Source organism: Rousettus aegyptiacus, unplaced genomic scaffold, assembly GCF_014176215.1.
Source record: "Rousettus aegyptiacus isolate mRouAeg1 unplaced genomic scaffold, mRouAeg1.p scaffold_m13_p_16, whole genome shotgun sequence".
Taxonomy (NCBI): Eukaryota; Metazoa; Chordata; class Mammalia; order Chiroptera; family Pteropodidae; genus Rousettus; species Rousettus aegyptiacus.
The window spans coordinates 17,111,265-17,131,356 of record NW_023416291.1 but is presented as its reverse complement, the minus strand read 5'-3'; the positions used below and the strand labels follow the sequence as shown (position 1 = coordinate 17,131,356).

The following is a 20,092-nucleotide window of genomic DNA, read 5'->3' as shown; positions in this document are numbered from 1 at the left end:
TTAAATGTGTTTGTATATACACATGTGAGATATATGGATAAAATAATAAAGCAGTCTGAAGTCAAGAAATGATCTGACATTCACGGCTAGACTCAACGTCATTACAAGCGGATCTGACACAGTCAGACCTGGGTTCTCCTGTGGGAAATATCTCACAGAATATCTATGTCAAAGTCACTCTGAGACTATGATAAAGTGACACAAAAACAAGGTCACTGTGCAACCTATGCAACGCCGAACATCCCCCTCTCATACTCAACGGGTGACTGCTAGCTACTTCTTCACCACCTGTAGCTTCCTCCTCAATCTAGTTTGCCCTCCCTAGAAGACTTAATGAAACCCAACCATAGAATTATCCAACCTTCTGACAGCACCCAAAGACAGAACGAGTCCCTGCTTCCTAAGGTCCTCCCTGAAATTACCCAACCCAAGCTCAAATTCTCCGACAGGTATAACACTCACTTGCTGAGACACCCCATGGTCTCACAGTATGGCCACTATTCCTTGCTGCGATGCGTAATATGAGTACTAAGCCCAACCTACTCAACTATAGCTATGTTCCTGGTCTTTGGCTGAACAGACTGAAATACATTCATTCTCATTTGCATATTTATTCTCTCTCCCACTACCATGCACACATGTGAACATGTGCCCTGCCACTCTCTAATAATTCTTTGACCATGAGACATTAAGAGGAAATCATTTTGAAAATTATGACCACGTGAATACTACATACAGAGAGGATTTCCTTTCTGTACACGGGGGATGGGAAGAATCATAAGCTGATTATACAATTTATTTCCAAGCATTGTACGGAACAAAAAGTCTTTCAACTTCCTTTAAGACTCAACGAAAGGGAATTTCAGTGGTATTGTTCTAAGACATTGGTATTACTTCATATTTAGCAGGTTAACACACTAAGTGTCCACAACTGTGTAATACAATGTAGGTATTTGTTAACTATTCATTTTTACCCTTAACCAAATTAATCGCCTCCTATTCAAGGTGGGTACTAGACTTATTGGGGGGATCACTTTGTAAGTTATATAAATGTCTGACCATTACGCTATACACCTGGAAACTAATATTGAATGCCAACTACAACTGAAACATAAAAGCACTCATCCGTTTTTCTTCTTCCTCACCCAGTGCGTGCTCCTAGGCCACTGCAGCATGGCTTTTGCTCCCTGCACCCCGCTGGCTGAAACGCTATTTGCCTCGATCCCCAGGGACTTCTTTCTCAGCGGCTAAATACAAAGCACATCTTTCTAATTCCAATCGTTTTCTGAGGGCATTGGTCACCAGTCATGATCCTCTTCCTGCAGACCCTTTCCTCCTTAGCTCCATGATCTAATTTCTTTTGATTTACCTCTTTTTTGATTGCTCCTTCCTGGTCTGCTTTCCAGGATCCTTGACTCACACCCATCCAGGCATCCCTTATTCCCCTCAGAGTCTCCACCCCCACCCTAGCCCCCGGCTTCAACCACCAGCTATACCCTGAGGACTCAAACATTGAGGACACCCCCAACCTAGTCCTTTCTTTTGAGTTCAAAGCACTTACATAACCTCTCTACTAGATAACCTATGGATATCTCACACGTTACATGTCTAAAAGTAACTGCACATCCCATCGTTGCCATCCTGACCTCAAACTCTCCTCTCCCTGAATTCTACAACTTACTGAATGAAATCACCACCTGTACAGTCACCTAAGCAAAAACCAAGGTTCCACTTCTCTTCTCCCTTTCCCCACATTCAGCAGAATTGGGAACACCACTGACTTTGATCCAAGCACTTCTGGGCTCTGTCCTCCTCAAGCCTTCCTCCCCTCATTTCTCCCTTGGATTAGAATAAACTCCCTGCATCAGGCCTCACCCCCTCATCCTCCACATAGATGTCACAGCAAGTTTTCTAAAATGTACATCTGATGTCTCTTGCCTGCTTCGTTGCCTTTAGACTACAGGACAAACTCCGCAGCACACCACACTTTGAGCCTCATCTCCCACTACTTTCCCGCAGGTTTCTAAGTTAGTGTCATAACAGTATATTTGCAATTTCCTTCCAAACTCATCATACCTCTTATTCTCATTCCTTCTTATGTATCTAAAATAACCTTCCTCCTCCCCCTGCCCTGCCTCTTTTTTACTGTTCCATTAAAGATTAATTGCCACTGGCAAGGAAGTAAAGCAGACCTTTCATGTATGCTGGAAGGTTTTTAAATTGGTTCAATTGCTTAGCAAGAAAACAGGTTGGCATTATCTATTACTAAGAAAACATATACAAGTGACCCTGAAATCCACCCCAGGAAAGTACCCTGGAGAAACTGATACGAATGAGGAGAATATATATTCACTCGCTTCATTCTCTCTCTACACAACACATACAAACACAGCTATACATGCGTGTTCACAGAAGTAAAGCTCAATAGCCAAAGACGAGAATCAATCCGCTTATCCATCAAAGACTGGGGTGTGGTCATATACTACTATACGGTAATGAAAATGAACAAGTAACCTGTATGCAAGAACTTAGATGAATTTCACAAACGATGGTGAGCAAAGATGGCAAAAGAATACATGCAGTATGATGGAATTCCTGTCGAGTTCAAAGTAGACAAAATTAAACTATATTGATTAGGGACGTCTTCATTGGTGCCAAATATGTAAAGAAAAGCAAGAGTCAGGCTACTATTACCTTGGAAGATTTATAACTGGAAAGGGACACACTGAGAGCATCTGAGAGGCTGGCAGTACTGTTCTTGACATGGCTAGTAATCGTAAAGGTGTTCGCTTCATAATAGCTCACTAGGCTATGCATGTGTTTATAAAGTTTCTGTATGTATACTTCATAATTTTAAAATAAAATTTTAAAAAATTATGTCACTCTTGGGTACTCTTATACCTTGAGCTTATGAAGTGTTAATTTCTCATAATCATTTATTCTTTATCTCTTCCAGGGGTTACAAATGGAGAAATTTTTTTTTTAAATCAGGTGATTTTGTTGTGTAAGTACAGATACCCACTCCTCACCACAGTTCAACAGAACCAGAATCGCTGGAAGGTGATACCAGAATATGTGGGTAGGTTTTTAAAAATTTCACAAGTCACTCCAAAAACAATCTCTCATTACAAACCACTGCCTAGACTGGAAGCTTCTTGAAAAAAACTGACTGTACCTTCACTTTACCCACACCTAGCTTAATAGTACCCTGATACATAACAAGTATTAAAAATATGTCTAAATTTTAACAAAAATGTATATTTCTAAAACAAACTCACACATCTCCTGGTTCAGATTTGTATTACTTCTGGGTAAAATATTTGCTCAATGTAGCTATCTACAAAGAATGAGGGTCAGCCTCCTGAGAGGCATCATGCATGGTCTGAGTCACAGGTCATGCCAGTTCATCAAAAGGCAACAGAAGGCATATAAAAAAATAAGGATATGAGGGCCACCTACCTAGTACCTACTAACAGTTATTCTTCACTTCAGGCCATCAAAGTGTCAAGAGTCCAAGGCACTTTTTTAGTTCAATAAATGTAATGTGTCTTTCAATTAATGGAATGTATGTGCCCATGTACGAGTGTATACATAGCTAACATATATACACACAAACACACACACACATAAATTTTAATATATTTGTATTTGATATTGTTTTTAAATCATATATATGTTTTAATAGCTAAACCACAGTAAACCCTCACATCTGAAAGGTCAACTTACTGCTAGAAATTACAATAGCTACATGCAAACTTATTCAGTTGGAAATTCAACAACAGTATATTTTAGCCTATTTTTCTATCAGTTACTATGAAGTCTCTTACCCACCTTTGTAAAAATAGATACAATTGCCTAATAATACTAATAGTTTGAAATTATAAACTATTTTCCCATTCATGGCAGAGAATCGGTTACACAAAATTTGGACATTGAGACTACCTAACTCTTGGAATGGAAGTACTGAATTTTGTGATGAAAATGAAAACTTGTTTACAAGTCTATAGTATAAGAGCTTTTCAAAGTTAGAAGAAAAAAAAAACCCACCTCCCAATTTAAACATGGTAGCATAGAACGGACAAAGAGGAAGGAAAATAAAGCATGGCTGACATGAGTTCTAACATCTGTAAAAATCTTAGGGACCTAAATTCTCCCCTAACTTCCAAAAGTAAGAACAGCAAATTTACTTCTACAGTAACGTAACCAGGGAAATCAAGTTGGATACGTTGCTCCTACAAGATGGTTTGATGTCCTTCACCGAGCACAGCATTTGTGAGGTTGTCCTACCAGGTGGCTTACACCATGCAGAGCTCCATCGAAAGGCCATCGGAGACAAGTTGCCAAGCCTAGCTGGTTAAGAAACAGACAGTGTGAGGAAAAAGACTGATTTATTCTGTCGTGGCAAACTGGTTTAACTGGGCTTTCTACCCAAAGTGTACAGTGCCCAGAATTTAAACTTCTGGGACTCAGTAAACACAAAGCACACTGCTCTGGCGTGGACACTGTGCCCACTCCGCACTCACCTGCTGTGCCCTAGTCCTATGCTGTCACCGTCAACGAAATAAATATAATGGCCTTTCCTTTCCTGCAGGGTACGGCTCAGGGCACAACATGAGATCTTTCCCTGTTAAGACTTGTGTTTAGATGCTCTTTCAATGCATTTAAACACAAGTGACAAGGAAGTGGCAAGTCATTTCCTAGTGTAACATCCAGCTCTACAGACTATACCATCCACTAAGAAAGGGCTACGACAGCTACTTTGAACATCTGAGTATCTATGAAGAAGGATGCCCACGAATCCATGTTTTAGCACTGAAATTTGGGAGGAGTTTAAGACCAAAGAAATTATGTAAGAGAAAAAAAAATAATCCTACTTACTAATCAAAAAGCTTTAACACTTACCCACTCAAAAAAGTAATTATATCTAATCTCCTGATAGGCCAGAACCTACAGACCAGATCCATTATCTGTCTTTTTGCCCCTCACAACTGAGCCAACATCCCACAATCTACAAGAGTTCACTATGGCCATTTTAATTATGTGCATATTTTGATAAGAATTAAAATGCTTATATCATCCTATTCTGAACTATCTGAATGACTGCTTCTAAATCAGGTATAGCCGGCCCATTCTGTGTCCACAGCCTCAATGCTTTTGGCATCAAGTGGTTTAACTTTGTTGGTAGTAAAGGAAAAAGTGGACCTGGCACATGTAAAAGACATCTGCACACCAAGTTAAGGCCAGAGGACATAATTTACTCTGCAGGAATGAAGACTCATCAGCAGTGCAAAACTGACTCATTACCTGGCATTCTGAAATACAGCCTGCCGAACTCAGCATTCAGCACTGTGGTCACATAGGAAACAACAATTTAATTTGAGCAAATAGTACCTATAGCTTTATGTTGGTATTTTGCATTTTTATTCTTTATATAGTTTTACTGGTATTTACATTATCAATTTGTTTGGGTTATATCGGTAAGACCTACATAAGTACACCTACCTTATATTTAAGTAACAATGTAATTACAGTAATTGAGGCAATATTGTGCTCCTGCATTCTGGCTGTTAGGTTTTTACATTGTTTTCATTCCATATATTTCTAAAGTTTGAGAAACACTCTGATCTTAAAGACACACACACACACACACACACACACACACACACACACACACACACACACACACACCGTGAGTTTCAAACCAAAATGTGCCCATCTAATAACATTTGTAAATGAACTGGGGCATGATGAAATAGGGTCAGTCTTTCAGATCATCAGCTACACAGAGATAAAGAGAATTTCTCAAACTTCTAGAGACCTTTGCTAACACCCTTCTCCCTTAAATCTCACTCTAAGAGGGCAACTGGCCCCAGTTTTAACTAAGTGATTGGTCATGAAGATACTTGAAAAGATTCAGTGCAAAGTGATGAAGGATTCAAAATCAGATGTTTGTCCAAAAACAAGGTGCTATTTAGGGAGAAAAAGGAAACTATGACCACTGTCTCAAAACATCTGAAGGGCTACCATGTAGGATGAGCCTTACTTATGTAGTTCCAAGTAGTGGCTCTAGAATTGTGGGGACAGGGGCAGTTACAAGGGCACAGATTTTAGTTTAAGATGCTGAGGACTGCTACTATTTATCAAAGAGCCACTGCATGTTAGGACTCTGCTCAGTGTTTTACATACATTACGAGGTTCAGGTGGCCTTCATGCCTGAGTGGGGTATGAAGTATGAAATTTTTTGCTTTAACAAAAAAAAAAAAGATGGCTCTGCAACTGTCCACTAAAAAAAAAAAAAACAAAAACAAAAAACAAAAACAAAAACAAAAACTAGTAAGAGATGAGTTTACATTGGGCTATTTCTCAAGTTCTTTCTGGCACAGAGGCTTAATGAACATGAGTACAGCCAGTAGTAAGTTTCTGTAACTTTTTTTGTTACAAGTCGCAGACTGGTACCAGTCCATGGCCTATTAGGAACTGGGCTACCAGCAGCCACTCCCCAGCACCAGCCTCACTGCCTCAGCTCCACGTCAGATCATCAGGCATTAGATTCTCATTGGAGCACTGGCCCCTGGTGCCAAAAAGTTGGGGACCACTGCTTTAACAGATGAGGCAAAATACTGTTAAGTAAGAAGACCTAGATGATGGTCAAGAAAGGGTACTGGGGAAAGGAGCATCAATCACTGCTTTTAAGAATAATTACATAGTTATTATTTAAAAATTAACAAAATCTCAAGTTTGTAAACATACAATGTGAAGGAAGAGATAAACCAATGACAATATTTTAAAACTTCTATTGTGATATATTTTGGTTGTAAGTGATTATAATGTAATCAATATTTAACCAAAAGGTAGCATGGTAGGCCATAACTATAGAATATTTGACTCACTTTGTTTAAAATGTTAGTAAATGTTGTAGTATAATGAAAAGTACTGATTTTACAAACCGATATTTTCCCATCCTTCAGTCTATAAGGTAGTAGTAACTTCTAAAAAGTTACAATATGACTAGCCTACTGCTTTAGGCTGCAGAAGACATTGAAAACAGGATTAAAACCCTGGATTAGAAAAAAAAAATTATAGCATGTCTTATGGAATGAAAATTCTAGCCTTAAAATATTTCCAACTCAAAATTAAAAGGTGTCAGATTGTAATAAAACTGTATGTAAATACATTTCCTAACAATGCTTAAAAATAAATGCAGAAGGTGAACAAAACTAAGTCCTACCTATGTCAGAGAACTCCAAAACAGACACCAAAAATATTAGGGGAGTTAGAATATCCCTGGAATTTAAACACACACACACACACACACACACACACACACACACACACACACACGAAATAAAGGTGGAACAATGTGGTTCTGATAGTTGTCTAAGGAGAAAAATCAAGTCAGGCATTTTGAACACTAGTGATATTGACAAATTGTTAAAACATCAACATATTGCACCTTTTTTTATTGAAAACTTATTTAAAAACTGATGTATGAAGGAGCAAAGGATATTTCAATTTTGCATGAACGTATTCTACCTCTGCAAATCTGGCCAATTATCCAGTTGGCTGTCTTAACTAAGATTTTTAAAAACACCTATAGCCACCTAGTTCTACTTCTTATATATAGCACAAAAATAAAATGAATCACCAGACATTATGCACCAGAAGTATTTGTTGCATGGGATAAAGAAATGAACAAGACTGTGGTGCCAGTCTTGTAATTGTCCCTTTCTTGAGACTATTCTCCTATGGATTACTGAGGGTTCTAAGAACTCCATCTAAACCTGGATAACCACATCGGACCATAAAACCTGGTCAATTTTTGAAGAGGAACATGGAGCCAGGCAGAGCTAGGATCATTTCTTTCCCACTCCCAGAAGTATTTATCAAGATTATTGAACTTTAAAGGAGAAAAGGCCCTTAGCAACTACCTAACTTGTCTTTCATTTTCCAGATAAGAGAGCTGAGGTCGAGCAAGGCAACTCTACAGAACCTGAATGCAGAACATTACTTTGCAGGTGCATAGAATGATGTATTTTATTTCAGGAATCATACTGGAAACATCCTAAACGTGTCTTTACATCAACAGCAACTGATGGACTACTGCAACGTTCATCTCCCAAATATAAATGATTAATGGGTTTGGCTGCACAGTGATGGAGCGCTTTGGATTACCAATAGATTATGACCTATGAAAACTTCTGGGGTCGAAATGGACACTATTTCCTCGCAGGTGGTAGAACATAGTAAGAATACAGAAGTTCAAAGCCAGGAAGAAAGGCCTCAACTTCCAGTCCCACCTGGTGCAAGGGGACAATTTCTTTATCCTCTCTGATCCTTGGCTTCCCCATCTGTAAAATGAGGACAATGCAGCCACATTTCACAAGATAGAATAAGAGTTAAGCGCAATAAAACACTAAAGTACTTCACATGATGGCTGCATATAAAACATCTGATAAATGATAGTAATGCTGAGAAGAAAAGAATCTCTAATCCTTTGGGTAGCTATTTGAGCAGAAGAGATAAAAACAGAGGTGGTGGGCGCATGAGCAGGCGGGATGAGGATAAAGACACCCAGAAGAGATACAAACCCGCAGCATCTTCCCTGGCTCTGCCAGCCATGAAGAAAGACGTTTGACAGGCACTGCCCAGGGGAATCTAGATGCCTTCATTTCACATCACAGGACCATAAAATATCCATTTCCACTGCCTACAACCTCACAAAATATCTATCTTTTCTTATAACTACCAGAGTATCCTTTTGGCATACTCTAATCTTATAAATGCTCTCTTAAATATTCCTTTTCTGTCCCCAACCCCGTAGAATTCTCCAAATTAAAATTTCTCTTCCCATTACCTCTGGAAAGTTTATTTGCAGTTGTATCATCACACATCTGAACTTCCCTTTTTTAAGGAAATGAGATAAAGAATCAAATTTATAGAACCAGATATTATGAAAGAGTCATTTTCCCCACAACGAATACGGAGCACAGCACCTCTGGTTTACCTGAAATATAAGCCAATTTTTCAAAATATTTTCACAAATAATATAGGAACAACCCTATTTAAACTTTATTCACATAAAACTTCCCTTGACAGCCAGGGGAAATAAAATCATTTTCTAGGCTATTTATTTAGCAGTAAAATTTATTACTTATTTATAAGTGGGCCTTATTATTTACTTAGAAGTAAAGTCATTTCCTGGTTTATGTATTCAATGAATTTATTGTGTGATCTCACAATGCTTTTAGTCTAGTGCAAAAGACAGATTCAATATACCACTAATTACAAAGCGATTTATAATAGAGGTAAAAAAAAATGTTATTAGTAGAGGGAAGAGTTATAAGCTTGACCTCAGGCCTTAGCTCCAACATCTGTTCCTCTGGGAAGATTTTTCCATCATCCTGGTCAATGCAGCACTTTAGTTGGGACGTGTGTGTTTAAGTGTTCACTATCTCTCTCCCTCTAGAATGTCAGCATCTTGAGGGAAGACACTGTATCCCTAGCAGCTGAAAAACAAATGTGCTTGAGACCATTATTCCTGAGGTCTAGGAATAGACCTCAGAGAGAGATGATATTCGAAGGTCTTGAAGAATCTAGAAGTCTGCCACATAGAGAAGGCTTTGCCAGCCTTAGTCAATGTTAAACTTTCATGTCCATTCATCACATATTCCTTTAATATGTGCTGCTTTTGACTTCTATGTGAAAATATCTTAAAAATCACTGTGAGGAAAGAAACGTAAGCCCATAACAGGTTCCAAGAGCTCAGTTTCTATTATTACTGTAAAATATCTTTTTCAAAATGAAAAAATATTATAAATTTTTATGGAAATTTGTTTTTACTTAACTAAAAACTCTCTCAGTAAATGTATTTTGGTTTTACACCTTCAAAGACATTGACCTAACCAAACGGATTCAATAAACCTGGCTTAGTAAGAAAACTTCAGAAACTTGAGGTGTTGATTTCTTTGAAACCTTATTTTTCTTCAATTTAATTCAAGCTTATCTTCAAGTTAACTTAATGGAAGCATGGAAGTATCATTTATTAAAATTATAAAAATGCTCTCGCATACCCCCAAAATTCAATCAGCTATTTATTGTAGATTAAAGAATAATAGGCAGAAATAACAAAATGACATTTCACTTTGGAATGAGAGAGGCAGAGACTGGTAGCTATTAATTATCTTGGCTCCTAACGAACACTTCATCTGAGCCATACACCCACTCCCTACTTGGTATGACATCTGCAGTTTTGTCAATTTTCTGGAAGACAAATCCTGGGTAGGAAAAGGCAGCCCGGGCCACCATACACTCAGAAAATAGCCTCTTAGGAAAAGGGAGACCACAAACTCTTAGACTAGAGGGGATTTAACTTGCCCACTTTTCACTCAACAGAAAAGGACACTGAGGCCCAGAGAACTGCGGTGATTTTTTCTGTCAACAGAATCCAGAATCCTGACATGTTAGTTTCAACTATCCTTGGGTACTTCTCTCTAGGACAGCAAAACTTTACAAATACACACAAAATGTTTAAAAGGGGAGAACACTCATGGAATAAAACTAAAACAAGGAGTTCTGACTTACTCAGAAATGTGAGAATTTAAAAGAATGAGTCATCTGGAGATCCTCGGTTATCCACCACAGATGCTACAGATTTGGCCTGCTCATGGCTTCAGACAGCTCGACCCAGTATGGACAGTTATGAGTAGTAGTCCTCTTCTGCAAGAAGGTCCCCATTCAGTTTTAAAGGATAAACAGGGTTACAGGGATACATGGGACCAGTTCAGCAAGGTGAGGTAAACCAATATCCTGAAGATGCCTGCTGATTTAGTGAAGCACAGGAGGAGTGCCAGCCAACACCTGAACCCTGTTGTTAGTTGCCAAATTCTCAAGGTCAAGGGCAGAAAAAAATCTAGGCCATACGAATTTCTTTCGTCACCCAAGTTCAGTGAGATTGGACTTCTGAATGAGTATCCGAGCCCTGTGGTCTCAAGTCATCACTTTCCATTCTTCGCTAAAAAACATTTTCGGAAATACAATATCTCCTCAACTACAAATTTCATGAGATGGAAGAGGTGGAGGAGAAGTCAAACATAATGGTGTAAAAAATACAAGAGAATCTTGATTTAAGAAGATGAACTAAGATGAAACAGTTCATTTTGACAACATGGACAATACTTCTATACCCCTATTTTTACTGATGCAAATAAAAACTTCACGGCTGGTGTCTCTGCATGATAAATCTGAACATTTGAACACAATTTTAATTAAATGTTGAAACTATTTAAACTATCAAATGATTGATATTAAGCATTAATGGTTCTTTCTTAAAAACTCTCTTGAAATAGGATATTCCACTCATTTTCTGGAAAATTCAAGACTTAAACAAAGATCCCTTGTCAGAGAGAATGCCACTATGACAAAAGAAGTGAACAAATTTTCTTCTTTTGCAGTAACTGAATACCGCTTGAAACAAGTGGGCAATTGGCTAGACTAGGAAAATGTTTCTGTTGTGCAAGTGTTTGTATTATAGCATTATTTATCATATGATGGTGTAATTTGAACCCTACATATTCTTATGGTTCCCCACCCTCCAAAAATCAGTGAATGAATGATTAGAAGAAAATATGGCAACCTTCTATTTATATTTGAAGGTAGTCTGACTCAGTGAACCATGTACTGCCTGAGCAATGACAAATTCAGTGGACAATAAGTGTCCTCATTAACGTGCATAATGGTGATCTTGACCATCTCCCTCATTATATGAATCTTTTGATTATATTAATTTCATGTAGCAAATACACTGTTAGAATTACTTAAGAGAAAGCTATTAAAATTGCTGTCCCTTCCCGGACCACACCAGCCACAGTATCCCAAGAGCGTGTGAGTAATGAGTGCTTAATCAACAGGCATTATCTTGATCCTTCCATAGGGTTGCTAATCCAGTATTAGGTCAGTCAGAAAATGTGTTATTCAATTTTGAAATACATAGCAAATGTTGCTTTTAAGTTACACCATAAAGTGATAAAATCCTTTAAACAGTGTATCTTTATTTTACTACTATACTCTGGTTGTCATCACTTTTTCAGGAAGCCTTTAAAAGCAAAACACACAACTGACCAAGAGAATGTGTGAAGTTGCTAACAGACACATAGATTGAAGAGACAACTTAATGTTGGTTGGGTCGCCATCTAGCCAGGGGCGGGAAAACTGGTAATGGTAACTACATAGAGAAACTCAACCACTTCCAGGACTTCTCAGTGTGGCTACATCGATTTATTAAAAGTGAACTATAGATATAAGACCATGTACTGTGGGTGCTGCAGAACAAGGCATGTTGCCTAAGTTTCCTCATATGTAAAGTGGGCATAATGCTTTCAGAATGGAAGAATGTGATGATATAAGGTAAGAAAAACAGTTGGCTCAAAGTTCAGTTTCCTTTCCCTGCCAAACCAATATTGCTCTGACTACATGGAATGTGCCATGTAGATGCACAAGATGCATGAGAGCAAATTGTATGTAAATACGGTTGGCAAACAGTTGCGTTTGGTCTGATCTTTACAGGTGCAGCTTAGATCTGGAAATAGGTTCTTAACCACAGGTATACCTCTTGTGCTGGCGCTTCGCTTTCTTACACTTAGCAGATGTTGCATTTTTTACAAATCAAAGGCAAGACCCTCCACCAGCAAAAAAGATTACAACTTGCTTTATTGCGATACTTGCTTTATTGCAGTGTTCTGGAACCAAACCCGCAACATCTCCTAGGTATGCTTATACTTAATAATGTTTTTTTCCCTAAATGGAACAAGTAAATATTGCAGGAATTCGAGGATGACACAACCCACAGCCAATCAGTCCCTTTGAGTGAAGTATGGCTGACGGTCTAGGATTACTGATTTATTATAGGTACCAACTGCTGATTCCAGTGACCTCCAGCTCTCATCCTAACCAGCTAATTTCACTGGGAGAAGAGGCAAGGGATTGACCTTGATTCTCCTCATTACCAACCAAATGTGGAAATCTCTTTAGCACAGTGGTTTTCAATCTTGGCTGCACATTCGAATCACCTGGGGAGCTTTAAAAACTCTGGATGCACAAATCACACACCAAACCAACTACATCCTAACATGGGGGTGGATTTTTTTTTTTTTTAAGTCCCCAGTGACCCAAGATGCAGCCAAGATTGAGAACCATTCCCTAGGATCACCCCTCCTGACCGCATGTAACTTCTGCTGCAAGCCAAAGCAGAGAAGCCAAACCAGAGTGTTTCACCACAGCTTCTGAATAAAACACAGGTGCCTGCACTGAGGTCCTTTACAAGGCTGAACAGACCACTTATTAGCTAAAGGGTTACCAGAATCCTCACCAATTTTGCAAATAGTCTGTATTTCAAAAACAAAAAACGGGGTGGGGGTGGGGATTTCGCCAATTTTAAGACATGACACCAAAGCCTGTTACGATTTTTCTTTTCCTTTCATTCTTTTTCTTTTTTTCTTTTTTTTTTTTTTTTCCCGGCAAATCTCTAGGGAAGGGCAGTGAGAATATAGGTGGAAGTGCGTTCCACACATAGAGCCTAGAGAAAAGCAGAGAGAACCATACAATTCCCTGTGGTCGCCTAGAAGAAACCCCGCAAGCTCTCCCCCTCCCCAGCGCAGGTCAGGCGGGCGCACGTGGGCCCGCGGCCACTGCACCTGCTGGGCCGCACCTGCCGCGCCGGGCTCTCCCCTCCTACCTTCGAGGAGGTCGTCCAGGCTGGTGACTTTCCTGCTGCCGTCAATGGTGTAGATGGTGCGGACGCCCTGAGGCAGGTTCACGTTGTCCGACAGGGAGCGGGTGAGCTCCATAAGCAGCGCATCGAAGGACCGGAAGCGGTCGCTGGAGATGGCAAAGACCAGGCCCTTGAAGTAGCGGTCCCCATTCCGGTAGAAGCGCGCCTTCTTGGCCTTCTTCTCCGAGCTCAGGGCCTGCAGCGTCCGCGTGCGGTAGAAGCTGCAGTGGGCACTGTGCGCCGGGCTGGGGATGAGCCCGTTCCCCTTGGGGCCAGAGCTGCTGCTACCCCCAGAGGAGCTGGGCGCTCCTCTCCGCGACCCCGGCCGCGGCCTTTTGTCCCGTTCCTCGAAGTGCTCCAGTTCAATGCTCCTGGTGCTGGCCATCGCGGCCGCTCCGAGCGCTGTCCGCAAGAAAACCGTCCCAGCCAAAGCGTGCAGGCAGCCAGGGTCAGCGCGAGAGGCAGCTCAGGGACGCCGGGCTGTGAAGGGCCTTTTCAACGCGCCAGGACACCTGGCTCTGGCATCCCGCCCCCTGCTCGCAGGTGGGGCCGCTGAGCCGCGGATGCTCCCGCCCGCCGGCGCCCGGCCTAAAAGTGGCCGCAGCGTCGAGCTGCCCGGCTCATTGTCCGGCGCGGCTGGCTCGGCCCCTCCCGCCTGCCGGCGAGTCCCACGCCCCCCCAAGCGCCTCCTCCGCCCCGCCACGCCTTACAACTCCCGCCTGAGCGCCGGCCGGAGCCTCCGCGCGGCGCCGCCCCAGGCTCGCCCCGGGCCCGCGGCGCACACAAAGCTCGGCGGCCCGCGCGGCTCGCGTTCGCCGGCGGCTCCCCGGGGCGCTGCGGGGCACGGACGGCCGGGGAGGGGGAGGGGCGGGGCTGGGCGCGTGGGAGCCGCGTCGCGGGCCGTGGGGGCGCTGCGCCCCGCCCAGCCCAGCCCAGCGCGGCCCGGGCCCCGCCGCGCCGCCGCCCTCGCCCCCGGGCGCTGCGGGAGGGGCCGGTTGGGGAGGGCCGAGCGGAGCCCTTTCCTCCTGCAGAGCCCGGCCCTAGCGGGAAATGATGCAGCCCGGCTCCCTAGCGGCCGGCCCTGCCAGCCCACCCGCGAGCATCCGCGCCGGGCCGGCTGTCAGGGCTGGAGGGGGCTCCCTGCCCCGCAGAGGTTACCAAAACCCCGGAGGGAGGGTGAGAGGGAGCTGGGCGACGGCGAGCGGGCCGGGCGGGTCGGCACCGAGGCGCGGAGACGCTGCAGCGCGAGAGCAGCGGCTCCCCCTGGGTCCTAGGCAGCCCCGGCCGCTGACAGCTACACACCCGTGCGGCGCGCTAGGCAGCGCAGCCGCGGCAAGCCAAAAAAAAAAAAAAAAAAAAACCCCACAAAGGAAGGAGATTCAAGGGCAGGGATCACATCCTTTAGCAAGCCTCCAAATGAGGAATCGAGACCAAACTAGGACAGAAATTTGAAACATGGCATTGAATTTAGGCACAAATTTTAATTTCTAAGAGCAGATTTGGAGCTTTATTTAGAAATCCTTTGGTAAAACAGCCTCCACAGTTTGCATTGCAGACACGTTCAGTAACTTTGAGTGAATGGTCAGAAGTTACTGGGTTTTGAGAGACTATTCAACCCACAAGTACTTATTCCGAGCGTGCCTTGTGCCAAGGTATGATTTCTGTCACTGGGGGTGCATTAGTAAAGGAAATGGACAGTTCTTGCACCCTCTTCCCTCACCACCTATATTCAAGTGGTCTCTAATGTTGTCTCCTTGAGCCACTTATTAAGTAATAAGTTGAACTTTCTTAAGCGCCCATCATACTGGAATTCTTAATTTAGTAGTGTCTGGTCAATAGCAAAAGTGTATTTTCCAAAGGCTTGTGAGAACCATTAGTTAATTCCATTTTTGCCATCGAGGAACAATGAAACTAAAAAATAAATAAATAAAAATTGGTCCCAATCCGATAGTGGGTAAGCTACCCTGAAACCTTAGGCTATTCAGCACCTGCTTCTCTGAGTGGCCCTAGACAGCAAATCCAAACTGACCTATGGAGCAGGAAAGCATGATGCGTTTCTTTCAATGAACCGAGTCCTAGAAGAGCATCAGAGAAGGAGGGAACGTACGCAGTAGTATTTCAGCAGCTGTGAAACTGGGGCAATGCCCCAGAGGATTCCTGCTCAGTGCACCTTTCCCTCGGGGTAGTCTCAGGTATACCTGGGCATACCTGGCTTCTAAAACCAGGATTGGAGCATGCTGGGAAGTCAGAGCTGATCTGAGACTTCAATGTAGTTTTCCAAGGGGGAAAATTCTGAAGTGTAATTAGGTCCACCACCATGATAGACCTCAACCCAGACCAATTAAATCACAATTTCTGGGGATGGGTTTCTCCAATAGTATTTAGGAAAGTGCTCCTTAACGTATAGGTAGGGTGTCCAACCAAGGCTGTAACATTAGGAGTCAAGTAGATCAGTGATTCTTAAACTTTGATGCACTTATGTGTAGTTGGAGAATCTCATAAAATGCAAATTCTACCCCAGTAGGTCTGGGGTAGAATTTGAAATTCTATATTTCTAACAAGCTCTTAGGTGATGCCCACACTGCTGGTCTGGTACAACACTTAGAGAAACAAGGAACTTGAGATAACGCCCTATTAAGTATTAATAAAAACAGGATTTATCAGCTTTGTAAATAGCTTTTAATAGAAGTGTTCACTTGTTTTGCTATGAGTTTCTTGGGAAAAAAAGAATTTGTAATCTATTACTGAAGTAATCGATGATGATCTCAAACTTAGTGATTTACAACAATAAACAGGTATGATTTCAGCAGCTTCTGTGGGTCAGGAGTCCAGAAATAGCTTTCCTCCACATCTCATAAAATTGCAATCAAGATGTTGATTGGGGCTGCAGTCATCTGAAGATTTGACTGACACAACAACCACTTCCAAGATGGCTCACTCACATAGATGTTGGTAGGAGGCGTCAGTTCCCTGTCGTGAGGACCTCTCTATAATTTCTTTGAGTGTTGTCACAACATGTCAGCTGACTTTCTCCAGAGCAAGGCAACTAAGAGAGAACAAGGTGAAAACCACAATGTCTTTTATGATATACCTTTGGAAGTTATACAGTGGTGTTCCCAAAATAGCCTGTAGATTACACAGGTCAGCCTACTTAATGTGAGAGGAGACTACATGGATGTATGGCCACCAGGAGTCAGGGATCATTGGGGGTATGATGCAGGCTCGTAACACAGGGTTCAACCATTAAATCTTTAGTACACCCACATAAACACGTTTTCTCAAAGATCTTTAAAGAAATATTTGGTCCTTCTTAAATAGTGAATACAATGATATAATATGCCAATATTTTAACATTATTCTCTAATATTATATCCTTCAGTTAAACAAAGGTTACTGCTTTTCAACAGGGGTAGGGGAAGAAGGGAAAGTATTTTCATAGCTGTTACTTAGTTGAAAAAATATATATTTTGCTCTTGCCCTTTGCATTAATTTCTTTGAAGAGTGTTATCCCTGACCTTACTATAAGAATTAAGAGGCACTTTTCATAAGATATTTACTTAGTGAATATAGTATATATCGAGATGCAGTTGGCAAAAGTTTAAAGATTTATTGAGGTGGAAAGAATTAGTCTTAGCTTTATGATTATAAAGCAAATAAAATTGATGGGCTCTATGTAGACAACTATTAATTAATTGGGGTTACTTTATGATTTAAGATTTTCCCCTTTCAAGAGGTTGCAGAATTTGCAGAATAAAATATTTCAACTGGCATTTCCTTTGTCGAGATGCACTTTTTTTTCTGACCAAGGAACGAACAATATTTGATTTGCTAATCAGTCGTCCTTCCAGAAGACAACTAATTCTCCTTGGTGCAAAGTCTACCCACTCTGTCTGCTAGGTCCTGGTGTAAAGGGATTTCATTAGGAGGGGCTGGCCCTGACTCTTCACCACGTAGAAGCCTATCTTGACCTTAGCTCTTCATTGGCTGTGAAGTCTCTATACCGTTAACTAACCTCTCTTAATCAAACACTTGTCTTAATAAAAACTTTTGTTCAGAGTACTTTAAAAATGGCTTCATTTCCATGCTACAAAGTATCTAAAAATTTCAATCCAAAATTCTCTTCTTTTTTTTGCATGATTAGAATTTTTCTCTTTCTGCTCTTGATAGATAATAATTTTAAATTTCACATTTAGCAGATGTGAAAATTTTGTAGGCGATATCCAAGAGGGATCTTCTAAAATTCACAGGAGGCAGAAAAACTCAACCAGACATGAGGTCAGGGTCTTTATTTGTTGCTCTCTACACTTCTCTTTTGATCACACAGATTAGCAATAGTTTTAGAGCTGCTTTTAGTCAAGTGGTAACTTCCTCTCCCTCTGCTAACCTCTCCACCGCTACCTTTACTGAGAAATACAATGCAAATATTTATTTAGCATAATTTGTTTAAAATACATTTCATTATGTACTGCCTTGTGGAGCTTTACATAAGAAACTTGCCTTGAACATCTCCTGGTTTTGCTTCATGCTACTTTACTTTTCAAATGCATTGGCCAGTCTTCAATTTTGGCCCAAAACTTTTGCTTTTAAAGGCAGTTTTCCAGCTACTCCATTATGTGTTACATAAAGGATGCTGACTAACCTTTTAGACTGCACTGTGCTGACTTTCTGCTGTCTCATGTTTTTGTTCCTGTTCAGGGCATGCCAAGCATTTCTCCCAGAAGCCAGAGTGATAAAACAACTATTTTCAGTGAGAGGGACTGTTGACTGTGAACTTGAATTTTTGAAACTGAGCATTATTTTTTATTTCATAATCTTTAATGATGATAAGTTCTAGTGTTTTCTGTCAAGTTTAACAGGAAAGGGTATAAAACAAAACTGTTCAGAGACTCTCTACCATCCACATAACCTGTACACAGATTGGAAAAAAGATTCAGGCAAACCGTTCTTTCATTTGATGCTTCACCAGGGGAGCTTTGCTGTCTTTAACAAAGATGACCTTTATAGCAGTTGACAAATATACTGACTTCTTGCAAATATACATATGAGGGAATTCTTCAAACTACCCTTTTAGTTTCAGAAAATTCAAATTTAAATCACTGGTTAAGTCTATGGCCATACCACCCTGAACAAGCCCGATCTCGTTTGATCTTGGAAGCTAACCAGGGTCAGGTCTGGTTAGTACTTGGATGGGAGACCACCTAGGAAGACTGGGTGCTGTAGATGTAAAAAAATAAAAAATAAGAGATTGTAAGTTGACAAGGTTTTTGCAATCTGTGAGGTATACCAAGGGTTGTCTCGCATAAAAAATAAAAATAAAAAATCAATCAATCAATCATTCAATCACTGGTTGTTTAAAAAATTCAAGCTTATTTTTTAATAAAAAAATATCAGATGAATTGAAGAAAACTTCAAATATGCCTACTTTAAATGTATCTAGCACACAAGCACTTTTTCATGAGAAAACTGTGAATAGTTCTCCCTATTGGTATATTTCACTTTTACAAAGTGTTTAGGACAGATACTCCTATTTTTCAGGTAAATTCCATATATTCAAAATTATACTCAGTTATTTTGTGATTTGTTATTTCGGAGGCAATAACTGCTAAAATGAAAGTAACAAAAACTCTCAATAGCAACTATTTTCCTTAAAATTTTGATTTTTTTTTTCTCTTTAATCTCCCTAAGAAGAAAATCTAGGCAGGTAGCACCATTCCTACTTTTGAGGAAGAGAGGCACAGCTGAGTGACTTCCAACAATTATTTCAATAGCATCAAAAGTGAAGGACCATAGGGACATGCTATTATAACACTCTTGTTTCTGTAGAATCGAATTTCTCAAACCCGATATAAAATTTACTCCTTGAATCTAGGCTTTTTGCTTCATTTAAAATTAAAAAAGAATTATTTTAAAATTGATCATGCTTTTAGTAGTTTCCTGAGCTCAGCAGTGCATTCCATGCTTATATAAAGACTGAATGTGACAAACTCCATTCACATCACTCTACATGCTAGACTAAAATGATGATGGTAATGAGTATTTAAAAGATAATAAAGCTTTTATAATGATTAATGAGTAGGTATGACCTAGTTAAAGAAACAGATTATAGTTGAGGAAATAGAAAAGATCAAGCAGCAGAGAGAGAAATTGACTCCGGGGTATGCTAACTCTAGAAAATGTTCATTCCGAGCTTTCAAAATTCATTAATCAAAAAGCGGTCTGTTTCTTTAGGAATTTATAGTTAAAAATTAATGATTTTTATACTCGCAGTAGGTTTATAATGCAAATTAACTGGTTATTTTAGGACAAATGTTCTGTACCCTATACACA

The 20,092-nt window shown here is 40.7% G+C and overlaps 1 protein-coding gene and 1 pseudogene across 12 annotated transcripts in view; one reads left to right on the top strand and one right to left on the bottom strand.

Moving 5' to 3' along the window:
- The window catches only part of DCLK2 (doublecortin like kinase 2), a 129,867-nt gene extending 114,912 nt beyond the window's left edge, over nucleotides 1-14,955 (bottom strand). For 8 of the 12 annotated variants that reach the window (XR_004955029.1, XR_004955031.1, XR_004955032.1 and 5 more), the window contains exon 1: nucleotides 13,730-14,739. Coding sequence is in view for 8 of the 12 variants with exons in the window: in XM_016144558.2 (XP_016000044.2) it covers nucleotides 13,730-14,150 (421 nt within the window). In the remaining 4 variants the exon portion in view is untranslated. Of the gene's footprint in view, nucleotides 1-13,729 lie in introns of all 12 variants that reach the window. The other 4 variants (XM_036234295.1, XM_036234298.1, XM_036234296.1 and 1 more) reach the window with 3 other exon arrangements.
- A 3,914-nt stretch (nucleotides 14,956-18,869) lies between these two features.
- On the top strand, nucleotides 18,870-18,988 carry LOC118612609 (annotated as a pseudogene).
- Nucleotides 18,989-20,092: the final 1,104 nt, after the last annotated feature.